The 26,764-nt window shown below is 39.4% G+C and overlaps 2 protein-coding genes across 2 annotated transcripts; one reads left to right on the top strand and one right to left on the bottom strand.

Moving 5' to 3' along the window:
- The first annotated feature begins 5,711 nt into the window (after positions 1-5,711).
- RP9 (RP9 pre-mRNA splicing factor) lies at positions 5,712-12,243 on the top strand. The gene is made up of 6 exons (XM_042806536.1): positions 5,712-6,070; positions 7,427-7,457; positions 8,233-8,362; positions 8,672-8,763; positions 10,225-10,286; positions 10,964-12,243. The coding sequence occupies exons 1-6, from the start codon at positions 5,865-5,867 to the stop codon at positions 11,193-11,195; spliced, it is 753 nt and encodes a 250-aa protein (XP_042662470.1). The 5' UTR covers positions 5,712-5,864; the 3' UTR covers positions 11,196-12,243.
- A 6,261-nt stretch (positions 12,244-18,504) lies between these two features.
- LOC104356678 lies at positions 18,505-25,690 on the bottom strand. The gene is made up of 5 exons (XM_009970741.3): positions 25,578-25,690; positions 24,466-24,633; positions 21,830-23,755; positions 20,708-20,833; positions 18,505-18,795 (listed from the first exon to the last, which is right to left on the bottom strand). Exons 2-5 carry the CDS (start codon positions 24,611-24,613, stop codon positions 18,530-18,532), a joined length of 2,466 nt encoding a protein of 821 aa, XP_009969043.3. The 5' UTR covers positions 24,614-24,633; positions 25,578-25,690; the 3' UTR covers positions 18,505-18,529.
- Positions 25,691-26,764: the final 1,074 nt, after the last annotated feature.

The raw sequence follows: 26,764 nt of genomic DNA, 5'->3' as shown, positions 1-26,764 counted from the left end.
AGGCATCATTTAAATGGGAACTGTTTTATCAGTCACTATATTATGGAGGCAAAATTCAGGAAAGGAATCTGCTTTTGCAAGGGAAAAGTTCTTGTAAATTGATCACTGATTTAAGAATATAGCCAAAGCTCAGAAGGAGGAATTTCCTGCAGCTATATAAAAAAAAAAAAAAAAAAACAAAAAAACAAAACTGGCTACCAGGCAAAGAATCTAGCCTTGATCCCTACTAAGTCAGTAGCAAAACTCCTGCCAACTTTGACGACAGTAAGTCTATAACCATTAGGGGTTAAGCAGCAGTATATATAATATATGAGGAACATCCAATCTGGAATAATTATCATCCCTCTAATAAGGGGTTCAAATTGCTGTGATCCCAAGTCAACCTCTCATCTGTAAAAAATAGATAAATAGATAATTACAGATTTCATTGCATCTGGCTGCTTCTTATGAAACCAAAGTCCTGCCCACTCAGCTTGGGCACAAGCGATCTCACAAAGGATGGTAGGTTTTGTAAGAAGTTGGGAGCCTGTCCAAGGGTTGTCAGCCAAAATCTCCTTTCCCTACTGTTGTTACATAACGCGCCATTAGCATCTGAGTGCTCCTACTACTCACACAGTTCCCAAATGCGCTCAGTCCTTACTCAGGCAAAGTCTTTTGAAGGCTACATGAAGCTTTGCCTCCGTAATAACATACTTGGGGCCTTCTATTAGCAGAAGTGACACCATGTCAGTGTATACCCAGAGATACAATGCTGATTCAATAGTGTACTACACAAATATACACCCATAAAATACAGCCTCACTCTTGAAAAAAAGTGTTAATGCCACAGCACAAAATGGCTGGGATTATATACAGTTATTTGTATTTATTTATAAAGAAGAGAAAGCAAAGGGCAAAAACTCATGAAAAATGTAAGTTGTGCAGTGATTTAGTGTCTCTCAAATCTTACGTGAGTTCAAATAATAAAGAAAGATCAAAGATAGATAGAATATTTTCACTGAGTGGTGGCTTGAAGAGATGGTAAGCGTTACACATCTAATGGAACAGGTGACTTCACTACAAACTCCAAGTGATCAATAAGGCAGTATCTCCACAGAAGGATGGAGGAAGTTCATCCATGCAATCAGCTACCACAGGCTTAGAGGACAGAATTTACAAAAAGGAAGACAATCATTCCTCTTGCAAGTACCAGCTTATCAGTCTTTGGGAGAGGTCCAATAAAAAGATTTGAGTGCTTAAAATGGGATGTAGCCTTAGGAAGCGACTTCAGACTAAAGCTGCAGTTCAAATAACTTTGCTCAACTGCTGTCCAACCCCAATTTCCAAAGATGCTTCCTTGCTCAGCTATAAAGCTTTCCTGCAAGTGCACATTTCTGAATATGCTAGGTAGTAACCCAGTCTTTACAGAAACAAACAATTCAACGCTTAATTCACACCTGTCCTTGGTTGGGATCCAAAACTTAGATATTCTTCTGCCCAATTTTCCTAAAAGGCTTGCCCCTGTAGACTTTTACAGACTCTTGAAGACTGACAGGACCAGGACAGTACAAAATGAAGCTGTGGCCATTATGTTCTTTCAGACATTTGCTCCCTCACTCCCTTTATGTGATGATGTATGGTAGTAAACACCACAGCAAAGGTTCAGGTGTGTAGGAACACTTTTTACTGCTGAGCAGTGCCGTTGTAAACATGGGATTAATCTGAGAAATGGGAAGTAGGAGGACATTATTGTCTCCTGGTGCAGTGGTGCTAACTGAGGGAGAACTGGGCTCTGGCCCCTGCTTAGAGCATTGATTTTGTATCTTACAGAAAGAAGTACAGTTTCCAGTGCTGGGATGGGCGCACCTCTTAGTGTACTCGCAGCCAAGTTCAAACACACTTATCCTTCTGACCCCATGAATCTCAGATGCTTTTCCCTGCTGCTTCCAAAGAGTGGAATACGAATGGCAGGTGGCCCCCACCAACGTAGCTATTAGCCTAATGCTTAGGGTATTTTTTCCCAGTGACACAGGAGCCACCATCACTGAATACCTAGACCGAGGAGGGAACCAACTCCAAGTCTCTCATTGTCTAATTGTTAAGCTAGTATACAAAAGAAACTGCTATCAATTCCACTTAGAATAAAACTTTTAATTTCTCTGCAAGAAAGGATGTCAGCACCTCTCTTCACAGCTGAGGTTCCCAAGAGTTTAGATGTGCCACTGCTGTTTTGAGAGAGCCTTCACTGAGGTCTGAAAATGGTCCAGATATTAGACTCACTCTACCCTGACTGTCTCCTACCAGCTAGCTTCAGGCAGCCGTGGGCTGGCCATGCTGGATTTGCACTGTGTCCTGCTCAGCCTGCTGCTTCTTCTGGATCCCATTAGGAGGTGCTTAACTTCCCATGGAGCCTAACATGGGTTCTGGATTCCTCTCCTGTGCGTAATATCTGACACATAATCAGAAACAGATCCTGGCCCAAAGCTCTAGTCAGCCAAAAATGGAGAAAATCAGATTGGCTGACATTCTGCCAGGGTTGCACTCTGACAGGAATACTGATGCCCATGGGATGACAGAGATGTAAGTTGATTTGGTCCCAGTGTTATCGCTTGTAGTTGAAACATTCAGTTGTTTATAGCAAAGTTGTAGTGGATATTATGAAACATACGGGCTTTTCTGATACTTCACTTTGTAACAGTGATTCATGTTTCTGCTTAGATGTTTTGGGGAAGCTGGAATTACAGTGCCACAACAGTCAGCTCTTATGGTAGGACAACATTTCCCAAAAATTAAATTATTGAAATGTCTGAAGCACTACATTCAAATAAAGGGAAAAAACCCAGCACAACTTCAAATCAATATCCTGCTAAGTGCAAGGAACCAGATCCTCTGCTAATATAAATCCTTTAAATAGAACAGATTTAAGCAATTTACAGATACTGAGGATCTTTGCTTCAGAATAAATAGAACTGAAAATAACAATTACTTTTTTTCTGCTGCCTCCTTCTTCACAATTAATTTTGGTTTGATCTTTCCTAAGGACTGATATGAAAGCAATTGTTTCCTTGGGTAAGTCTCAGGAACCCAGGGATTTTTTTCAGCAAAGGAGAAAAATAAACTTTGGAGCTACCTACAGCTTTAAATACTCTCCTTCTATTAAAATTGGGGGTTAAAAAAAGCTTGGCCTCACAGCTAGGTACTCCTGGGCTGGGTAATATAGTGATAAAACTCATTTCTAAGACAGATGAGGAAATGCACTAGAAAATTTTTCTTATCAAACAACAAAAAAACCCCATATTTAAACCACTGTGGCTTAGCAGATTTATGTACCCACCTAATTTTACCTTCTGTGTGTCCTATTAAGTTACTGTGATAAAGATTATTACACAAATGCCCTGATCTGCTCAGAAATTAGGGCCTAGGCATACAAGCCACTGGGATGCAAAGAACCCAGCCAAGCTCTCATTGACTTAACAGTAAGAAGAGAATAATGTACCATGGTCTGTCCTTCTGCTTCCACTTGCAACCCCACACTTCTGTGGAGACTATGTGCTAAGTTCATGAATTTGTGTCAATTATTCCGCCAAAGCTGAAGTCACTGAATCTGAGGTCATCTAAGCCAGGTCCTTTTCCGCTCCAAACTGGCAGAACTCTTCTTACTTCAGCCAAGCTAGGACAGTCAAGGGTGTGTGAAAGCGAGACTGGTAGGGTTTATGGAGAATTCCTGTCTCTTGTGCTATTGCACACATATCTCCCATAGAATACCATTCATAAACTGGAAACTCTCTATCTTAGAATTAATTAGGTTTTCTGTCACTGTCCTAACATGCTGAAAAGCTGTTCCAGAGTCTGACTACCCTGTTGGTTTGAAAACATGAAGTTGAAGTTAAAAGACATTTGAAAATAACAAAATAACACTGGAATGAAAGGGAGGGGGTCAAAGAACTCCATTATATCACTTGAGATTGCTTCCAAAATAAAGTCTCTAGTTAGTAGGCATCAGCCCAGCCGGTACTTAACTTTTAGTAACTATTGACATTTCTCTAAATGGAGTGAAAAATTGATACCATGTCTCATTTAAGTTCTTTCAAACATCTTAAATGTAATTGCGACACCTAAAAATATTTTTCCTGCCTCACTTGTTGCTGGAATATGACCATGTAAAGGACGGATTGCAATTTGACATGTTACCACATGCTAGCAGTGTCACAGCAGCAAATGTCTAGCCTCCTGCAAACATCAGGTCATCTGCTTAACCTGAGCCACAGTGCATTACCTTAAAACCTATCACCTTGCATTCTCTTCATACTATGCACAGACACACAGATATTTAACTCAGATTAACAAATAAACTCATTTTTCCTCTAAGTCTTTAGACAAGAGGTGTTCATTGAGCTTTGCACCTCAGGTCAACTGTTGTGATCTGCCATTTCAAGAGATGGCAGCAACTCAGCCTCTTCTTCTCAGTTTAGGCCCAAAGAAAGGCTAATAACAAAATTCCCAAAAGGCCCACTGCTAAGCAAAACACACAAGCTAGCTACAGACCCATGGAATGAATGAAAAAGGTTTTCTCACAACTTACATGCCATCTCATGACATCTCAGCCAGATGGATATGTTGGGTTTAAGAAGAGCGTAAATTGGAGTTTTTTGAGAAGTATATCCGCAAGATTATGTTGCTTTGCTGCTGACTGTTGTTTTGTGGTAGAATGGCTGCTGCATTCTTTCCAGTGCCAGCAAACCTACAAAATTTGGTGCGTGAAATAAAAATCTTCATCAATATTATATATTAGTGGCATGACATGCAAAAGCTAGATTAATTTTGTTTAAACCTTAAAATAAGCACCAAATCCTTGCAAAAGACTGTGACAGAATTAACTGGACAAAAATAGTTTCCCGGGATCTGAAGTTACAACGGCAGACACTTTGCCGAACACAAGTGAGAAACAAGACACATGATTTTTCGTCCTAAGTAAGGTTTTACCTAGTAGAAGCTAAAATAACATTAAAGTAGTGCTTGTTTAATAAAATGACATTGTTAAATAAAGCGTAAGATTGCTCTTTCCCATGTAAAAGGTAGGCCTTTTCATGACCGTTTTTGTCTTACTGTACTTCAGAATCACAGGGTGCTGCAACAGCAATTCCCAGGGAACAGCACCCTTTACCTCTGATGCGCACCTTTGAAGCACCAAGATGATCACCTTCAATTCCTGGACTTCTGACATCTACTTTTTTGTGTTTCACTCAGTTCTTAAGCAATCCCCGAAATCTCACGTGCCCTTGAACTTTAGCATGAAGCTTAAGCATTAATTTAAACTTTGCCTTCCCAACACTGGCCTGCCTCCCTTCCTCCTCCTGCCGCAGAAGGATCACGGCTGGGGCAGGACACTGCGAAACCTGGGAGCAGATTTTGCCTTCCGGGGGTGCCGACCCCCCCTCAGCTGCACCCCGCAGCCGCCCCCGAGGCCCCGGTGAGGGAGGCGACCCCCTCAGCTCTCCTCCGTGCCCGGGGCCGCCTGCTCTCGGCCGGCCCACCGCCAGGCCCCCCCCCCCCCCCGCCCCGCTGTGTCAACGATTGTGGGTTTTTTTTAATTTAATTTTTAAATATCGTTGTTTTGAAGGCGCAACACAACCAGCCAGTATTGTTAATCCCCGGGAAGGGTGCCGGGGGCGGGGAGCGGGGTGAGCGCTGGGCCTACGGGCGGGTCTGAGGGGGGCGGCAGCGGCGCTGCCTGGCCGGGCCGGGCCGCACCGGAGGAAGTCGGCGCTTGGCCGGGCGGGCCCCGCCCGGGAGGGGAAGTGAAACCGAAATGCGCAGCGTTGGAGGGCGGGGAGGGGGGTGTTGCCGTGGCTTCGCCGTCCGCCGGGGTTCTGCCAGCCGCGCCGATGTCCCGCAGGGCGCGAAGGGGGCAGGGGGAGGAGGAGGAAGAGGCAGCGGAGGAGGACGAAGAAGCGGCGAGGGGCAGCCAGGCGCGGCCCAAGGGCCAGCCGGAGCCCGCGGCGAGCGGCGGCAGGACCCAGGACCGGCATGAGAGGAAACGGAAGAGGCAGGAGGCGCAGCAGCTCCAGAAGCTCCAGCACTTGGAGTCCTTGTAAGGAGCGGAGGAGGGGAGGCTGCCCGCGGCTCCCGCCCCTGCCCGGGGGGCCCTGCCGGGCCGCCCCCCGGCTCTGCTCGCAGCCCGCCCCGCCGCCATTTGGGGCTCGTTTCCAGTGCGGGCTTCGGGGGGGGGGGGGGGGGGGGGGGCGTGTTTTGGTTTGGTTTGTTTTTTTTTCCTTCCCCCCCCCGGCCCCTGCTCCAGCTCCGTCACATTTAAAAAACGTGGCCCTTTTTTTTTTTTAATCTATAGGGAGGTCTGTGTTTCAGTGGCGTGCCTGCCGTGCCCCTGGGAGCGGTGCGGGCAGGGCAGCCGGGGGGCATCGAGGCCGCTTGCGGAACTGATCCGTGACTTTTATAACGAGTTGTTGGGGGGCAAATGGGCCTCTTCCAGGTTCCTAGAAGTCTGGGAGTTGCGGCATAGACGCCGGGGTTGTTCAGTCGGTTTCCACTGGAGTGGATTTAAAAACAAACAAACAAAAAAAGGCAAAAAGGTTTGAGATCTGCCTAATGACTCCGTCAGTAGCCTGCGATGCTGTAAAAGGTTAATGTTACTTCACTGAAAGGGATTTAGTAGAATAAAAAGATCAGAAGGTTCACAAGAACGTTTTTTCCTTTCCAAGTGAAAGTAAAAATCTGTTATCAAATCCACTAAACAGCACTCAAAAAGTTATAAAGACCATTTCATAGTGTCTTGGCATTTAACTCCTAAGCACATCCTCTTTCTCAGTTTCTGTACTCTATGTAGCACCTGCTTGCTATTTGGATTTTAATAAATTTTATATCAACTGTTAACTGCGGAGAAATGCCAAAGGAAACGTGGTATTTTGGCCAGTAAGGTTCTGTCTTTAGGTTTAATACACAAAGAGGAGAAAATTAAATTATTATATATTAGGCTTGGGTGGCAAAGCAAGATGTAAGGAATGGTCTGACTATTTTTAGCTGACTATGTCTATGATTCAGCAGCGCTGGAGTAAAGAGATTTGGATTGGTGAGATCTTGGGGAGGGGTGCTACAGAAAAAGAGGGAGTTTTGCATTTATGGTAACTGGGGCTGAGTTGGATGTACCACACATCTTTGTAAAGCAGTACAATGAAAGTAGTTGCTCTCCCGCCAGAACATGAATCTGAAGGATATTTGCAAGAGGCACGTGTGGTGATAGGACAGTGTGTCTCAGTCAGCTTGCATCTAGGTATCCATGTCCTGCTGTAGTTCTAGGTGATTACCGATAGAGTAAAATTGAAGGTAAAATGTGAAGTGAAGGTTTTAACTCTATACCATTTAAATACTGTATTTTGTCAATTTATTTGTCTATGCTGTACTGCAGAGTAACAATATTTCTGTTGCTTTTCAGCTACGAGAAACCTCCCCCAGGGCTGATTAAGGTTAGTAAATATGTTGCAGTAAATTTTTAGCATTTTCACACAACCTGTCTTTTAGCCGTTTATCTTAAGTGTCAACATTACCGCTATAAATTGCAGAGAAGTAGGTGGTTACAGGAGAAACTGAGCTCCTCAGTTACAACCTGGCCTGTTTGACTTGGTGACTCCAGAGTGAAATGCCCAGAATCAGATAGGATGAGACCAGTTCTTTCATCACCTCTTAGCACACACACTTAATGCAGTATTTAATAGTGTGGATAGAGGGGAGTCATTTATGGTAAAGCAGATTTTCAGTTTGAATGACATCTTTACAGGATTCTCCTCCATTGCTTATGCTTAAATATATGTGTAAAAATACTTTCCTTTCATGATAACCACCTTTGCTATAAAGGTTATTTTTAACCTAAAAAATACTGTTCCATGTTGTAAAGGCTGTTTTTAATTGTTATGTCTTGTTAGAAGGAAGAGGAAAAAGAAGTTTCTGCTTGTCTGTTAAGTTTTCATTTATATTATTTATTTAAATAAATTATGAAAATATATGGGAAAGAATGGAATTAATATGGCCATAAAGTTCAAACTGGAAAATGGAAGGGTGAGGGGAAAAAGAAAATCAATGCTCTTAAAGGGTCAGGTATTTAGATCCCTTATGTGTTTCAAGAAAAAGAAGTATTACAGGGGAAGTAGGTTCTGTATTAAGTGAAGGCCTGCACACTTGGAGTATTAATTTTTATAAAGTTCTAAAAAAAAGTGATTTTATTGTCCTTATCATTTTCCATAGGAGAATGAAACCAAACCAGAAGATTGCATACCTGATGTACCGGGCAATGAAAGTGCACGGGAGTTCCTGGCACATGCCCCCACAAAAGGACTTTGGATGCCTTTGGGAAAAGAAGTCAAAGTCATGCAGTGTAAGGCTGAAAATATTCCAGATGTCATTGGACCTTCATATAGCCATCCGTTTACTCTGGGGGAGGGCACAATGTCTGGTGGACAGATGACGCGGTTCAGGTAGATTGGCATCATATGATATAAAAAAACCCAGTATCTTGAAGGCTGTAGTAGCCTTGCATTTTATGGATGTTACATTTATCAACATAATACTTGTATCTCTCCATTTGTTCCAACAAATTGAAAATATTTTGCATAAATATCTGGCTTTTTTTTTTCCTTCTGATTTGGCTCAGAGGTGTGACTCACTGCTGCTTCTTTTTTTAAAGGTTGGAGGTGTAAACGTTATGGACACAGAACAGGAGATAAAGAATGCCCATTCTTTATTAAAGGCAATCAGAAATTGGAACAATTTAGAGTAGTGAGTACAAATACTGTAGTAATATTGCTTATATTTTTTAATACTGATGATACATAATCTTGCAAGTGAAGAGAAGCCTGTTAGATGATGCTTTATTAAGGGCTTTTCCTCTGTCTCTAGTATAATATAGATGCTGAAAATCTTCTAATAAAGAAAAAAGCTACAGACCTGGTTGGATGCTTGACTACTTTGCAGAAAATCTACTCTTTGAGAAGAAAATCAGTAATTTTTACATTTAAATTGGAAATCTTCAAGAACCTGTTTCAACCATTATATTCAGTTTTTGTGATTAAAATATCAAAGTAACAAAAAATGTTTTGTCAAGCTTGAGCTGCCCACATTACAGCTGCTTCAAGCTTTCCAATCTCACTGTGAACAACCACATCATGAAGCCTGTTGTCTAGGTCTATAATCCAGTCATTGTCTACAGGTCTGATCTCTTGCTACATGAGGTTGCATCTCAGTTCTGCAGATTCTTTCTGCATGATCTCTTCAGCTTTGCCTGTTGCTCTCCATTGTTGAGCTATATTTCAAGCTCTCATCACTTTGTGTCTTATGTTCTCATTTCTGTCCTGGAAGAAGGTAATCGGGACTCATTCTGTCCAGATTCTGGACTCATACTGATCATATGCTACTGCAAAGAGTATTTTTATCCCTCTCCCATGACCAGATTGCCTCTATTCTCCGTTTTCCCTCAAGCTTTTTTTCTGTTGCATGAAACTCGTACTGTATGTCCAAGGCCCCTCATGATGCATTCACAGCATCTTTTGTTTGCTACTGACATTTTAATTCCCACCTCTGGTCAACATCTGATATCTCCTCTCTGTTGAACTGGTTTGATTAGTCTTCCAACAGAAATGATCACCCCGTCTTTTTGCTGCATTCTTGCATGGCATGAACTCACCTTAAATGTCTGCAAAGTTTATTTGTTCTCTTTCTTCACAACTATCCTTTGCTGCAATGCCTGTTTAATTTAAAAATAACCAGTTTAACAACCAATAATGGTAACGCATTGCATGCTAAGACAACTGCAATTTCATTATCCATTTGTCTTCTATTCCTTGCTCCTGTGTGTTTGTATCCGAGTTTTTAAAATATGCTGAAGGGCACAGCTCATTGTTTTGAACTTAAGTATTCCATCTATGTCTAGCTATTCCTATAGTGTATGTATGGGGTTCTCTTAGTTACCTGTGACTGGAGAGGGAAAGAGGTAGTATACCTAAGGAGAGTCCCCTTCATTGGTGGTGTAACTAGATAAGCTTTTCCTAAAGTATAAAACACAGATTAATGGTATTAAGTCTGAGAGCATACTTGTGAATTAAGAGTTTGCTAAATGTATTTCATCTTGCGATAAAAGCCTCTTGTGGTTTTTGGGTTGCTTTGCTTTATTTTTGTAGGAAATATAACAGTGATAAATATTTCTATTTACTAACATTGGATTTTCTGTTTTCCACTTCAAAGGCACATGAAGATCCAATGTACGATATAATAAGGGAAAATAAACGTCATGAAAAAGAAATGAGGTAAGTGTGTCTCTGTAGTAAACTGCATTTTCAATTTGGTTTTCATTTTGATACAAGCTTACCCTTACCTCAGAACACTTTTTTTAATGGCAGGTTCTTTTTGCTGGCAGAGGCTAATGCATTTCTACTTTCTCAATAATCACTCAGTAGGACACTAAAGACAACACTATAATAAGCAAATAGTTTGTGCCCATTTGCCAGTAATCCATGAAATTTCAAAGGAAGAGTGCCTGTCAAAAATACCTCTACAACTAGAGTCTACTGTCAGTTTCACTGACATCCTCTTGTATCAGCAGGGCAATGAATGGCATAATGTCATCATCCCAGTATGCATTTGTGTTTGAGTAAGCATAGAACTTCCTATGGTGGTCTGGTGATAGCTGTTGCCTCATTATTTTGCACATATAAATACTGGCCGGTAAGGTAGTCTGCCCTTGATATCTGTGGGATGGAAAGTCCCTGAGAACAGAATGTCTGCTTGTCTCAGGAGAGGTTGCTTTTATCAATTTGTGAAAACTGTAACAGGAGTGTAATTCACCAAAAGAGGAAGTGTTCCCCTGCCCTTTGTACACAGCTTCCATTTTTCAAGCTAGGAAGGAAACAGATGAAAGCAAGAATAAATTATTACAGGTAGAGGAGAACTAGAAAGGATTCTAATTCACATTTTTTAAACTCAGGATACAGCAACTGAAGCAGCTCCTGGAGGACTCTACCTCAGAAGACGATGATGATAACAGTGATGACAGTGATGAGGATGATGCAGATGACAGCAGCTCCACTTCCTCAGAATGTAGAGATAAACACAAGAAGAAAAAGAGAAAGAAGGAAAAGAAAAAAAAAGAAAAGAAGAAGAAGAAAAAGAGAAAGCGTAAATCATCTAAATCTAATGAGAAGTCAGAATCTGACTGACAGCAGTCACCTGCTGCATGCTCATTGACCCCTACTTGTGAACTTGAAGGAAAGATCCAAAGAATGAGGAAGAAACCACCAGAAAGGGCTTTAATGAACTCAGAACCTACAGATGTACGCATACAGCATCCTACAGGGGCTGTCCTCTTCTGCCCTTCTGCAGCCAGAAAGAAGAGCGCTGCATTAAACAACACTCAACCAACCATACCTGCACACTGTAAGGTCTGTGCTAAGGGTCATCAGTCTTGGTCAAAGTGGGCCCCTGCACTGCTGCACATGACTATCAGCAGAAAGCAGTCACTACCAAGGCGTCGCCAACGAATCTGCAGAATTAGCAGACTGTATTGAAGTGTCTTTTCTCCATGAAGTTATTTTAGTATATACAAAGCCTCATTGTAACGGGACTGCAGTTTGCACCATGCAGAGCACTGAGAGGTCACTTACAGTGCTTTATTATAAGCAGGTTGTACTGTATTTTTTTTCTCTGCATACTGCCTCTGTGCTGAAGTTCAGTGTACTTATCCTAGTACAGGAAGCTAGGGAAATAAAGAACACTGCTGAAGAGGAAAAAGTTAATCAAGGGGATTTACTTTTAAGACAAAATTGCAGTGTCAGCAAGACTTGAGTTTTTTTGTATAGCAAAATCTCAACATCATCACCATTAATACGCACAGTTCTGCAACACCTAAAGCATTCTCCAAACCACAGGAGTGGGAGCCAAGTGTAATGATGTTAGATGTTCAACTTTACTGTAAAGATGTAGTGGTTTTAGTTATTTAAAAAGGGGGTTTTCATGTTAGAAATGAAAGAGATTAATTTCTACATACACTTCAGTATCAGTTGTTTTGATACATTTGAGGGTTTTTTTTTCCTTTTAAAAAGGCTTGAGGAAATAAATTTCAATTTATTTCTTATGTTTACTAGAATTATTTTCTGTAGTAATACTTTATGACTATAAAAATATAAATGTGTAAGGGTTTCAAAATGGTTTTTAACTATATGCATGTAAGCCACAGAACAGTAGTAAAGAATTCTTAAGCAGGAAGAAGGGGAAGTTTGTGTACTTAATTGACCTTGTGGACTGACCACATTCTTTTAAATAATCTTGCAGACATGACTAGAAAGATTGAGATAGCTATAAACTCTTTGAAACATCAAACTGCAGTGGTTAAAAACTGAATTGAGGACCTACATGATATATATTGGTACTCTGCAAAAGAAGAAAGAAAAATAGATTTGCTTTGAAAGAACTAGGAAGGACTTCTATAGAACTTAGACTCTATGCTTACATTGAGAAAAAGAAAAAGCAAGATAAAGCTCTAACATCAGTAGAGTGAACATTGACAGTGAAATCAAGGAACCATAGACTAAAATGCATTTAAGATACTACATTTTTTTTTTTCCCTTCCTGAGACCTTTGGAAAAGAGGACAGGGGAAAGTATACATTAAAATGTGTTTTCTCCCTCCTACATGTCTAAGTCATTTAGTAAAAATAAACTCCCATTCCTTGCCAGTCATTTACAACATGTTCTGGGGAAAGACAAGGTAGTCAAGGCCTACTTACAAAAAGATTCTTTATCTTATTCCCAGAGCTTGAATGTGGAGTCGTGTTTTATACTCCAGTATTATTTAGCAAATCTCACTGTGATGCTGCTGATAGTTCCCTGTATCAGCAGCATCATCAACAAGTTCCAAGCTCCTGGCTCTTTCACCAGAAAAAAAGTTTTAACAGCTGAAATAACATGAGGAGATTTATAATGGACCAGTTCTCTGTATTGCCACATTTGGTACTGAGAATTAATGCATTTAGCATTGGTGATTGTTGGATAGATGCTGGAAGCCACAGGTAGTATTCACCTGATACATTCCAAGAGAATTCATACTCAAATTTGTCTAGAGCAGGGCTAACCTAAAGATCACTTCAGTTACAAATCTTAAATGACAAAAGCTGAAGTTTAGTTTAATAAAAGCAAATTCAGTTTTTCTCTAGTTTGTCATCCCATTACTTTTTAAAAGGTCCTTCCCATTTTACCTGCCAGGGTTTACTGTTTTCTTGATTGTTCAGAATCCTACAGACCATTTCAAACTTCTATCAAATGCAATTTAAAAGTTTGTTTTGAGATACCACATCACTTTTTTTGTGCCAGACTAAAGGTCTGTTTATACCAGTGTCCTTTTCCACTCATGGTCAGTAGCAGATCCTTAGACAGCAGAGCAGTGCAAACTCTGGTGGCATTAGTTCTGTTACGTCACTGAAATGCTGTCTCGGCCCCTACTGCTTGTAGTGCAGGTACATTGAATCATAGGTCATATTTTAGTAGTTAGTAGCCCGGGATATATTTTTTCATTTATATCCAGTCACTTCTTGTGAATTTGCAATTTCCTTCAGCAAGGAACTGTACAGATTGATTAATAACCACAGAAGAAACATGATTTGCTTTCACCCTGCTCCCTACTAGTTTCATTTCATAGACCCTAGTCCTTGTACTGGAAGGCATACAAACAACTGATTCCTATTTGTTTTCCCCATATCATTCCCAGTTTTATACACCTCTATCATATCCCATACATAAAGATTTTAGTAGGTCTTTACTGAAACTCTTAAAAGTAGAGCCAGTTTCAAAAGTAAGTTTCAACAGAGTAAGATTTCTAATAGTGCTGACTGGCAGCCAGTGCTGGAATGGTGAGAAGCAGTATTTCATTTCATCATTTCACAAACAGTGCCAAAGCTGGCATTTAAGAGACTCTAGTTTTTTAGAAATACATAGACTAGAGATAAATACCAAGAGCCATTTATATTAATGGAAAATTATTCCATGTAGGAGTAAATCCAGAAAGCAGGATAGAAATCTATAGTCTTGAAAGACTAATTAGCCTTATTTCTTCAATCTTAACCATTGCAGTATTTATTTTTGTTCAAACAACCACGTTTTTTTTCTAATGATCATTGTCTTCTTTGTAGATGTGTATATTTCCATTTGAAAGTCCTGTTGAAGCCTGAGTGGTAGTAATAGAGTATTTGTATAGTACCACAGATCTAAACGTGTGCAAAATGCAGCTACAAGATACCTCATACACAGTACAGCTTCACAGGTATTCAGCCACCAGATCAGATTATTTTAGTGCTCTGAACCATTCTCATCAGATCATTTCAGAAAAAATACTCACATCTATCTTATTTCTTTGGCCATGAATTTACTTGGGGGTTTATAGTCTTGTTGACCAAGATGGCCAGTGGCAATGAGTCAGTCAGGGGATTCTGAGGATGACACTTTTTTTTAAAACAGTGGAGGCACACCAGGGAAAAATGCAGTTAGCATGCAATGAGCGATTGGTTGTTTTTTGGTGGGGGTGGTTTTTTTTTTTGGTGTTTCCCACCCCCCCCCATTGACTCATGTCTTCCATTGTTTTATTTTAATAGAAAAACCTGTAATTAATATTTTCCAACATAGGGCAGAAAACAGGATATTGTGAAAGGGAAAGCTTCATGCCATCCAGGTGCTACCAAATTGAAAATTAAAATACAGAATTAAAATCTGGCAAGCCAACCTAACCCCCTGGCTCCACTTCAGTGATTATACCACACCCACTTTGCAGAAGTTTTAGTTAGCTACAAATAATGATTTAGAAATTCTGAGTCACAGACAGTAAGTCTATCCAAAGCTCCCACTATGGCCATCTCAGAAGCTTCTAAAGTTTGTTACTGGTGTGCCAAGCAGCAAATAGATTCTTCAGCTGCCCTTCAGTAGATGCTGCAGGAAGCAAGTGAAAACTTCAAAGGCAATGCAGGACTACTACAGTTACAAGTTCACAATACTGCCAGCACTGCAGTTAATCACTGGGCAATCTAGCTTCAGTGGTAACATAAGTTGACACGTATGTGCATCTGTAAAATTAAATCTCAAATATCACTGTGGTTAGTTACCTGGCTGAATAAAAAGAGCCTGGACTTTAAATTCACTGAATTCTAAAAAAGCAGTTTGCACTTCACAACTTTGCAGAAGCATGGCTGTTTTACCCACTGGAACATTAAATATAGCTGTAAGCCAGTCTAAAATGAAGCCCACAAATCACCCATGCTGCTGAATAAAGAAACAGCCAAGCAGAAGATTAAGTTTTAAGGCCACAGGAGTAGTACTGTCAGAGTACACCACACAACATTATCCAGGAAGTATTTCTGGAGCACTAGAACATCCATGCATACTACTTTAAGCATTGGTGTTGATACATCGCATGGGTACACTACAAGGTTTTAAGCAATTAGTTTTAAAATAGCATTTGCTTTCAGACAAAGAGCTGTCTAAACACTCCTACTCCCTCACATCATCTTGGGAGCTAGCATTACCAAGCCCTAAATTGCTTCTTACATCTGGGTAGAAAGCACACTGACTAGCGCAGCACCTGTGAAAGGATGACTAGCATGATCTTGGGAGTACCTGTGAAATACCAGCCATTCCCAAAAATAAGAGTGCCATCTAACTGTGAGGTTATGAATATTCCTTTATCAGACAAGCAGCAAAAGACAAACTGTTGAGTCTGTCAGCAGAATTGACTTAGTCTTCAATCCCAAAGGTACTTTCAAGTTCAGGGTAAAAGAAGTAAATCCTTACCTGAGAGGTCTCAGTTGTAAATAAGTATTACCCTTAAGTCATCACTTAGAGTCTTTAAATTGAAGAGATTCTACCACTCATTTTCCCCATCAGAATAAAGTATATCCTGCTCTAAAAGCAGCACACTCCTCTATTAGACATGCAAGAGCATCAGTCCAGACTATTAAAAAGCTCTATGTTTGAAGTAATTCCTCATGTAATCCCCTCCCTCATTTTGTTCTTTGAGGTTCTGATGCAACAGAGGCTTTGTGCAGCACAAAAGCCAAATAAGAATTTGTGTTCCTTATTATCCTGCAGTGCTTGGAGTAGAGAGGAAATAAAAACTGAGTGCCACAGTGTTAAAGTGGAATCTTTCCCCCAACAGCTTAGGGTAAAGGCTATAATTACAGTAACTCTTTGACAAGTAAGCAAGTGATATTAAAAACTATATCAAGATCAAGGATCAGTTGGGTGGGGAAACCTCAATACTCCTAATTGAGGGAAAACAGCATAACTTCAGTTACAGGTCAAACTAGTAATAGGTAGGCACAAAGCTTGACTGCAGTCACAGGAAATGCTACTTTCATCCATGTAGGTTACTCTAGAGCACAGACAAAGAACAAGAACATTGGGAGAAGAGACAGAAAACAAGTCCTGTCTGTCCATTGCCCCTGCCCTTTAGTAATGAAAAACTATTTTTTTTTTTTTTACAGTTTTCTTTTTCGCTCATGCTATCACATCCAAGAATCGCAGTATCATGTTTACTTTTCTCATATGGTGATACTAGCTTTCACAGACATGTAAAAGACCATACATTTTTGAGCTACCCACCTCATCTAGATCAGTCTATTTCCATTATTCATAAGATAGCTCAGAGACTTAGTTTTATCATCTTAGTTCTATAAAGAGACTTTTCTCTAGCGAGTTGCCAAGGACAGTATCAACTATAATAGAAGTCAACAGTAAAGAGTCAGGGAACAGGGTGCACCACTTGTAAAAACTTGTCTCACCTTCAAAATCAATTTCTCCAGTTGAAGGCCTCCAAAAAAAAAAGAAAGGGCAGAGAGGGAAGCATCACATCAATTCAGCACTTTAGTTTTAGTCCTCAATCGTGCAAAGAGTAAGATCCATGGAACTGCCTTGAAATTTCAAGTCAGTACTTGACTTGATAGAGCTTTGCCTACATTCCTTTAAACTGTGACAAAAACAAATCCAGCCAAAAATCCAGCTGATGGAACAGAATCTTGTACTTATGTCCACATCATCTAGACAAACTGACTATGAGATGAGATGGCACTGACAGGCTTCACAATGCTGCAGAGCTTAAAAACAGGGCAGCAGTAAATGGTATTGATACACATACATCACTATCAAACTTTTTAGCTTCCATGTATAGATGGAATACAAGAAGTCTCAAATTGCAATTCTATTAAATTTATTATTTAAATAGTGGATGTGCTACTTGTAAAAAGGTGATTTTAGTGTTAAATATTTAATTCCATTTTAATAATGTCTTCAGTCTTTACAGTTCTATTTCTTACCCTTTAAGAGGGCACAGCAACTTACAAAATATACAAGACAATTTTAACTGAATTTTGGATTTATGCAAACCTCTGATACGTTTCTTTCCCCCCTCCTGCCTCAGTATTTGCAGTTATTTTCTCTTATAGAGGGACTTCCTTGTTCCACACCCTAAAGAAAAAGGAAAAGAAGATTCAGGTATGCATTCTCCCTCTAAATAATATACGTCAATTTGCTTCTAAAGAAAGACTAGACATCAGTGAATGCCTTTTCCTATTGCAGGAGACAACACTGATGGTTGATATTAGAACTGTGTACTCTACTTCCCAGCAAGGATAAATTCTGCAGAAATGGTGTTGGATGGCAGAATATTGCAGTATAACAGATAGACAGGAGTTCCATATCAAACTTGTAGCATATTTTCAGTGTGCCCTTGTGACTACATTGTTGAATGCATCCAAGAAAATATTTCTGGCTCAAATATAAATAGTATTTTGGTATTCTGCAAATTTCATGGATGCTTTTATTAAAAATGATCAACAATTAAAGATTTAAAACTGGTGTTTAAATAATCTGACTTCAGGACTGACACCGATTTTGACTAATTATCTGCTTCACTCTACGTTTGTTTCTGACCTTGCAAATACATGGAATTTTAATCCTCCATTTAATATACAAGTAAGAGACCATCTAACTGACTGAATATTCAAGCTAGATTTAATATGCCAGATTGTTGTTTTCCAGAAGAAATTCTGATCTTTTTGAGATCATCTTCTATGTACTGAGCCTTTTCAATTTATAACCTCTCCCACAAAAGCATATCTGTTATTGAACATACTTAATGTGGTTTTTTCCCTCCATTGTTTTTCCCATCTTCCTCCAAAGTAGCAAGAAGTTTCTACTCCACAGAGTTGAAGTTCTTAAGAATTATCTATATGCATTTGTGTTGTGGCAAATTACAGTATTTGGGCTGAGACAGATCTGTAGTTTAAAGAAAAGTATATACTGCGATATGACACAGGGCTCATTTTAAAAAGTTAAAACAGTTTGAACAGCAACTAGGCTAAAATAGTGGGTTTTGGTGTTGCGTTTGGGTTTTTTTTGTTTGTTTGTTTTCTGTGGCTCCCCTTCCCCCCCTTAAATAAAGAGAAGGGACCTAACCCGGTCAGAGCCACCACAGTATTCACAGCAAGGTAAGCATTCAAAGTTTAGCTTGTTTTCTCTCACTTGTTTGCATACATAACATTTGCTATTATTTCACAAGCTATCCAATATGCTTCCAGTTCAAACCAAGAACCATCATTCCCTGAGACAGTAATGAAAAAATGCTTGTAACTGTCATTTTTGTAGCTTGTCACCATATACCAACCTTTGCGTACACTGCTTTTGGGCATCTCCCACACTTCTTCCACCTCACATCTTGTGTCTCTGCGTTTTGAAGGTGGCTTGCCTATTCTTTTCTTCTTTGGTTTAACTAGAGGTGGGCAGTCTAAATAGTAAGATACAACTGGTGTTATTTCTTCAAAGCATAGTCTTAAAGCAAATTTAAGCTTGACTTTCCCCCATCTGGTCTGCGGTGTTCCTCTTTCTCCCTTCCCTCTATGTGCCCATTTTAGTGGCAGATAAAACTCACGCTACACATGTCAAGCAACAGTCATATATCTACAATATTTAATCACTGTCTAACCATAATTCTGGATGCACTGTATTTTGGGTCATAATTTGGATAGGTGTTAATGTGGCAAAAAAAAAAAAAACAAAACCAAAACAAACCAACAGTGATAGTTGGATAATTCTGCTCTAGATCACTTTTCAAGTGTTCAACACTAGCCGATAGCTGTCCAAGTGACCCAGCTCACCCACTGTCTTTAAAAAATGGAATTCTTCAGCACTGTTAAGTTACACACCACAGGTACACAGTTCAAGAAGTCAAATTTTGCATATGATATTACTGCTGAAGTAACATATCTTATTTAGTCAAACCTCTTTACTTGCAGGGCACAGACATTTAAGATTAATTTGAAGAAACCAGTTTTAAGATAAGCAGCATTTTAAAAAGGATGCAATTTTACTAGCACTTCTGAGGCACCCATTGGCATGAACACCATTAAGAAACCAATTCCTGCTTCCTAATACTGAGTGTGATAGCTTCTTCAAACTACATAGGCTGGAAAAGGAGGAAGGCAAAGCAGGGAGTAACACATAGGCCAAGCATCCTCAGTATGCTGTACCATCTACGGCTTAGAAGAGATAGAAGGGAAATGCTGAAAGTTAAAGGTAACAAAATTAGTTTAGAACTACTTTATTATTTTTATGAATTGTTGTAAGGAGCTAAGAATGGTGCTGCTAAAGTAAAATGTTTTCATCTATTATAGAACAGGCTAGCATAAAAAAACCCCACATTTTGAAGGTTGTGGATAGAAAGGGTAGGAAGCCTCCAACAGAGGAGGCAAATCCCAAACCCCAACATGCTCAAGCAGGAAAGAAATACAGAGAGAGAACTCCAAGGAATACACTCTGAAAAATAGTCTACTGGGATGTTGATACAGGAAACCTGATATATATTACCACTGAAGCAAAACAAGTCAGTCTGTTCTGAAGATAACTTTATGCTCTTACTTGATAGATTGATCCTGTGATACTTGAAAGTATGTGACCCAGGAGAGTGGTAGTACTCAGACTATTGAAAATTCTACAGTTGTTCCAACAGCACTTACACTAAGAAACACCCTTGAAGAACATCCAGAAACAGAGCTGAACTTCAAGTAGACCTTAATTGTAATAAAACCTGAACACACACATTCTCCAGGAAGAAAGAGGAAAAAAAAAATATGGAAGCTGTCTAACCTTCTACTTTAATTAGAATAACTTTGATTTGTTCTTTTTTTCCTTAACCACATCAAGATGATTTGCACTCAGACATCTTTTAGCAGCAGCAAGGCAACTGTTGGTCCATGCTAGTTTCTCTGATCATTGGCCTATGTAGCTATCACATGTGACTTCCTGTATGTTCTACTCATCAAGATTACAAACTATCACTGTGTACGCACTCAAGAAAAGCATTATCCGGGTAAGAAATTAATACTACAGTTTATGGCAGTAGCAACTTTGCACAAATAAAGGCTTTGCTTGGCCACACCAAAGCATTTGATGCTTTGTGTTCCCATGGTACCTTTGAAGGAAAAAAAAATATGGAGCTATAATCCATCCTTATTCACATGTTTGAGAAGGATATAAATATACCCTGAGATGTACTGACAGGCATTTCTTCAATATCAGAGCAATGAGAACTAGTTTTATTATCTTCACATCTCATCCAAATATCATAAATTTGCTGGTTTGTATCATGTCCTTTTGAATGTTCCTTAAGAACAGAAACACACTGAGGAAGTAAATTGTACCTTGTTCTTTGCTCCTGGCTGGAGGTGAGAGACTACCACGTACTTGGCTGGTAAATTTGGGTTTAGCACCACTTCTAATCCAATACTCTTCAGGTGATATCCCCATGTTCTCCCTTAACAGCCTTCCTAATAATAATAAAAAAAAAAAAAAATGTAAGGTCAGTATTTAGTTTTGCTAATGTTAATATACTGTTTGATCCACAAGCCAAAATGCAAAGCTAGCTACTGAATCTAATTGTAAGAGTATTAAAATAAAAGCATAGTTTTCTGGAGACCACACTTGACAAATTACAAGCTGTTTTAAGTCTACAGTTTTGTACAAAGAAAAAAGTTTAAGAATACTAAGCCAGTTATTAGAAGTAGATCATTGTTTTAGATGCCTTTCACAATACAAGACTGTACTAAATAGCAGCCCCTTAGCGAAGTACCCATGTAACCAGTTATGAGCCCTGATAACTCTGCTTATTCTCAGTTCAAATTAATCTAATTTCTACCAATATCTGCATTTGATTAAATATAACGTTATTTTTAAGATCAAATTTAATAGTTTCACAATAATTTTATGAAAATACATCAAAACTTTTGTTGCTAACAGTCAGAGAGCAGAAGCTATAATAAAAAATAATTAATGGTTTGGCTCCTTCTGCAGAGAAGTTACACAGGACATGGCCACCAGATTATAATAAACAATCTTGTTTAATCCACCTAATATGGGTCTGTGATGAGACAGTCAGACTGTTTGTATAAGTTTAAATGCTGAGTTTCCAAGATATTATTAAACAATGGTAGATGTGTAGTTCAAATGACCTTAAGCTTTTCAAATGAATAAATTGCCTCTAATGTCAGAAAAGTAAGTATATCAAGTACAACTCAAAGGAGAGTTTCTGCAAAATTCTCTGCTGATTCTGAAAATGCAGAATCCTCATGCAATAGGTAAAAAATTGCAGCAAACCCCTGCTCTGCCTTGAAAAAAATATTGTGCAGTGCTTCAGGCTCTAAGTCAAACCTGGAGCTACAAAATTCCGCAGTCTTCCCACTAGTTCAAACTAAAACTTACAACTGCAATTAGGTGTTCTTTGTGTGGTCTATTAAGCATCACTTTGACCTCAGCAATTAGCTTACCTCCCAGTAATTTCTGTAGTGTCCGCTGGTGTCCAAGTCCTTCTCTTCTTGCCGTAGGCCTCTTTCTTCTATGATACCCATAGTCACTGTATACAACTTCATCTTGTTCCTTCTCCTTTGACCTGTAAACTACACCTATGTTTTCACCAAGCCCAACTCTAGTTTTTATTTTCTCTTGAGCAGGCCAGCTAATTAATTGAGCTGGTATAGCATTTTTAGGTGGTTTCCAAAGCACCCTCTGGCCAACTTGGTAAAAATTTCCTTTACTAGGCATCAAGATACCATATGGAGTGGCTTCTTGAAAGAAATATTCAATTTCATCCATGTCATCATCATCATCCTCCTCCTCATCCTCTCCATCTTCATCCTCCCCTTCTCCCCTCACAGAATATTCTTCAGAGTCCTCAACTTCTGACAAACTCTTAGCTACTTTCTTCTTGGGAGAATTGATACTTTTCTGACTAGAAGATCTAGGAAGGGCGCCCAGCTTTCTACCTTTACTGGAAGCCTCTTTAATCTTCATGGCTGAAGAGTTTTTGACATCGTGGTCATTCAAGCTGTTCATCTGCTCCCTTCCTACCACTTCCTCTTCATTAAGGGACCCACCACTTCTAATTTTCTCTTTCTCTAAGCCCTCCGTACTTTTTTGGAAAGTATATGGGTTTTGCTGAAGCACACAGTCAGGGACAAAATAAGACACTGGGGCATTATCAATTGATGAGCCTTCCTCTCTAGAGGACATGTCATCAGAAGAAAGACTGAGCACACTCTGACGTTTCCTTTGTGGCAAACAAAGGTCGTAGTTATAGTTTATGTCCATACTGTCCAAACAAGCCAGCCAACTGTTAGAGGGAACGTACTTCTCAATTGATTCGTCACACCAAATACTTTTATCCGTTTGACTTTCATGGGTTGTACTATGGCTTAGATTCAGCTTTTTCTGCTGAAAACTCAAGTCACTCATTACCTCCATACTAGATGGAAGTAGTCCTGCTTGCTGAATAAAGCTGGGCTTTTCTTGAGAAGTTTTTGACCCCATAAATTTTTTAGAGCTAGATTTTTTAGCTACTACCACATCCTGCTTTACCACTGGTTGATCTATGCTAACAGATCTTGCCAAGTCTGTGATCTGCACTGCCGTGGCTTCACCTGGGGGGGATTTTGCCCGCTTTTCGTCATCCAGCTTCACTTCATTATTTTGAACCTCTTTTTCTTGCACAATTTCAACACTCTGTTTTGAGGTGAGAACAGCTTTTCTCTCATCTAAGGAAGCTCCTGGCACCATTTTCTCCCCTTCGTGAGGGCCATATATCATTCCTTCACATGAACTTACAGAAAATAAGTCACGCTGCACTATATTCTCTGGGACTGGTTTACCACTTGCCACATCATAGAAAGGGATCGTTTCTTTAAAGGACTTCCACAGCTGAATGGCTGGAGAGCCGTTTCCATATTCTATCCTCACTTCTTCCTTCTCAAAGGCATAGCTTCCGGTAGGAAGATTTCTATGCTGTGTAGAACTGGAAGAGCTCTTGTTCAGAAACTGTCTGTCTACCGCAATGGAAGATCCAGATGAATCTTGTTTTTCTGAAGTACTTTCAGTCTCTGGACTTACACCAGAAGAAACACAGGCCACGCTTCCTGCATCACAACCTTTCGTTTCTGCATGGATATCTTGATGCTTTTTTTGTTTGTTTTCCGGCTGTCTAGGATCAGTCTGTGTTTCTTTTGTTTCCATTTTTTTCCCAGAAGCACTATAGTGTCTGAATCTTGTTGCATGATAAAACATAGGGGAAGGTGAAGGAACATTAAAATAAGGCCTTCTGTTAACTCTTGCATGCATTGGATGCTGTGGAACAAAAAATCCAGGGTACTCATGGAGCGCAACAGAATAAAATGGAAAATATGGATTTCCACTTCGGAAGCCTAGACATTGGGGATAAAAAAAAAAAAAAGACAAATGTATCTTCTTTCTGAAGTAAGTAATTCTGACTAATATTTGTTTGCATACACAGGGACAGATACAAGATCAGACACGTAAGTAAAACACTCCACCTGTCAATTCTTGGAAGCAAATCTTGTGCAGAAACCCAGAGAGAGTTCCTTGTTATGGAACAGATTTTCTGGGCAGCTACACTTTAACCAAAACTTGATTTTGTTCCTTGGATCACACACCAATTAGCCTTCTGTACTTTGCTATTTAACAGACTATGCTATAGCATTGTCTTTGAAAAAAGACAGTTCCAGATAAAAGTTAACACAGGTTTACCATTTACAGGATGTATTTAACAACACTGTGTGGATTTTTAAGTTTATATTTATCCATACCTATAATGCATGCATATGGAACTCATATATACGCACATAATAATCGTTAGGCATATTCTAGAGCTCTGTATCTGTAGGATAGCCATTACTTAATATTTTGTTTACTTTCCATTCTCCAGAAATGGATGCTTTCCAGCACAAAAGCTACACATTTAACTAACATTTCATAAATCTGATCTTCGACAAGCAAAACATTAATTCTACCTTAAACTCCCAAGAAGCTTGTTAACACAGATACACATTTGTTTCCTCCACTCCAGAAGTAATTTACTAACCAAAGCTACCACAGACACTCTCATTTACCTTACCTGGAGCAGGCACACAGTATGGACTGTATGCATGACTGAGGTACCATGGATTTGGAAAAGGCTGTTGTACTGTTGGCTGTGCATAAAAGAAGGGTCTTGTGTGGTTTGTGGAATATGATCCACTTTCTGAAGTTGGAGCAGCATTCATTTTTTTTTTTTTTTTAAACACTGAAACAGATAAGTGATCAGGATTAACCACTTAAAAAACTCTACGGCCTAATGATTTTTATGCTCTGTTAGAATTCAGCAGATATTCCTCTCTTAGCCCAATGAAACCAGATCTTTCCAGAAGAAAACTATTATCTTCCAAACAGAAAGTAGAAAACTGACATTACTATTAAGGTAAAAGATTTTAGTTCTCCTTTGCTAAGCAAGCTTTTATATGTAGCTCTCAATGTTAGTACTTCAAGCCAATCTTATAACACATTTTAAGGCCACAGGACCAATAACTTTACTGTAGTCATATATGCACACATTCATATAAGTAGTATTCCAGCCAATTAAAAACTATCCTTCAGTGAATTAGCCTTGAGCAAGTGGCCTAAAAAAAAAAAAAAACCACAACACCAAAACAGTAAAAGGTCTCACACAATCAAAAGTTTGGTGCCTCATGAAGAAAATACTTCTTAATGCTAACACATAAGTGGTATTTGAGATCACAATAAGAGCTCTGTTAATTCAAGATTTGTACTTGATAATATATTTAAGAACAATGACAGCTAACATAATAAACCAAATATTTCAGTGACACTATGCTTCCTACGCTTAAACTAAACGATAGATAAAAAAAAAGCAAAATCCTTACACAGAAATTCACATTCAAAGCCATACAAAATTCACAAGACAGAACTTCCTCCCACACTTACATGTTTCCCCAGTTAACTAATACACTAAGTTCAGTCCATTCTAACCCATGCAAATGATACAACCCTGTCACATATAGCTTACGAGCAAGGATAAAAGAAACCAGAAAACACAGAAGATCTAGCAGCTACACATTAAAAAAAAAAAAAAAAAAAAACAAAAAAAAAACCAAAAAAAACATCAGCTCAACTCTCTGGAGAGCTTAAGCACTTCACAGTTACAGGGAAAAAAAAATAATAATTCAAGACCTGTTAACTAGCACATAGTTCAGCCTAGAGTTTCAGAAAGCTTTCAGGAACGCTGGAGCCCTCTTCAGTTTCCTTCTAGAACGTCCTGTCCAGCTATTGTAAACACCAAAAAGCCTACAGCCTCCCCTCACTCTCGCAAGCCAAAGGTCCAAGAATTACTTTAGCCTTTTGAGAGAATGCGATGTAGGAAAGAAAGGAAGAAAAAAAAAAAAAGCCCTACAAAAACTAAGCTATTCCTATCCCATTAGAGCACCTCAAAACTATGGTTCCTACTGCTGTTGTTTACAGCCTAGCAAGAAACTAATCCAGCCCTCAGCTCACCCTCTTTATAGCAGGCAGCTGCTACTTGTCCACTCCCCCTTTCACCTGAGGGTCATTTAATAGGTACACAAGGGCCTTTTTGCATCAGTGCGTGGGAGAGAGGATTAAAACACAAAGATAGGAATAATGGTAAAAGCCTTCAGCTGCTGTAGAGAATGCTAGAAGTCTCATCTTGCAGATGTTTAAGGTGCATCCCTCAGTGAATCCAGTATTTCCCTTTCAGAATGTTGGAACTTACATTCAAAATGAGAAAAGGGATTGTACTTTGTATAGGAAAATAAATAATCAGATAATGCAAGGCAAAGTTTACATTTGTTTCTAAACTTTACCAGTTGTTTAGTACTGGGTAAAGGGGGACATGCTTTGCCATCCTAACACAGCTAACTGGGCTGACAAATGTAATGTTCTTTCCGTATGAACAAGGGAAGTGCTTGTTCCAGTACAGTGTACTCTGCCATGTAAAGCAGAAATTTATGAAAAGTGAGGTTGTAATTTGACTCTGCCTCGGGTCTTTACAGGAGGTGAGAATCTGAGTGGCTGCTTTGCAACTTCACATCTCTGAATGACAGAGCCCAGGTGTTGGGAGAAGGAAGCACGGTAAACATGCTATGCAAGTAGGTGAGTGACTAGATAAAAACAGAGGCATGGATGCTTAGAGACTGTTTTCATTTCTAGGCTGGGAAATTCCTGCAATTTCTGTTTTTTTACTTTCTGTAATTTCAGATTAAGGTTGTCCTTTGCACTAGGAAACAAATTATAAAATGACTGGGATTGATTACTGATCTTGCTCCTTGCAGACCTCCCCCCCTCAAAGTTTGTCCTTTACATTGACGGCAGCTCTTGCACTCTCTGTGCACGTCACTTGT

Source organism: Tyto alba, unplaced genomic scaffold (genome assembly GCF_018691265.1).
Source record: "Tyto alba isolate M040663 unplaced genomic scaffold, T.alba_DEE_v4.0 Super-Scaffold_46, whole genome shotgun sequence".
Lineage (NCBI taxonomy): Eukaryota > Metazoa > Chordata > Aves > Strigiformes > Tytonidae > Tyto > Tyto alba.
This window is presented reverse-complemented; position numbering and strand designations above follow the sequence as displayed.

Coding starts and splice junctions, on each gene's coding strand:
- RP9 (XM_042806536.1), top strand. CDS start 5,865: ATGTCCCGCAGGGCGCGAAGGGGGCAGGGGGAGGAGGAGGAAGAGGCA. Junction 7,458..8,232: donor CTCCCCCAGGGCTGATTAAG/GTTAGTAAATAT, acceptor CATTTTCCATAG/GAGAATGAAACCAAACCAGA. Junction 10,287..10,963: donor CGTCATGAAAAAGAAATGAG/GTAAGTGTGTCT, acceptor TTTTAAACTCAG/GATACAGCAACTGAAGCAGC.
- LOC104356678 (XM_009970741.3), bottom strand. CDS start 24,613: ATGAATGCTGCTCCAACTTCAGAAAGTGGATCATATTCCACAAACCAC. Junction 23,756..24,465: donor ATACTGTGTGCCTGCTCCAG/GTAAGGTAAATG, acceptor CCCAATGTCTAG/GCTTCCGAAGTGGAAATCCA. Junction 18,796..20,707: donor AGCCAGGAGCAAAGAACAAG/GTACAATTTACT, acceptor CTTACTATTTAG/ACTGCCCACCTCTAGTTAAA.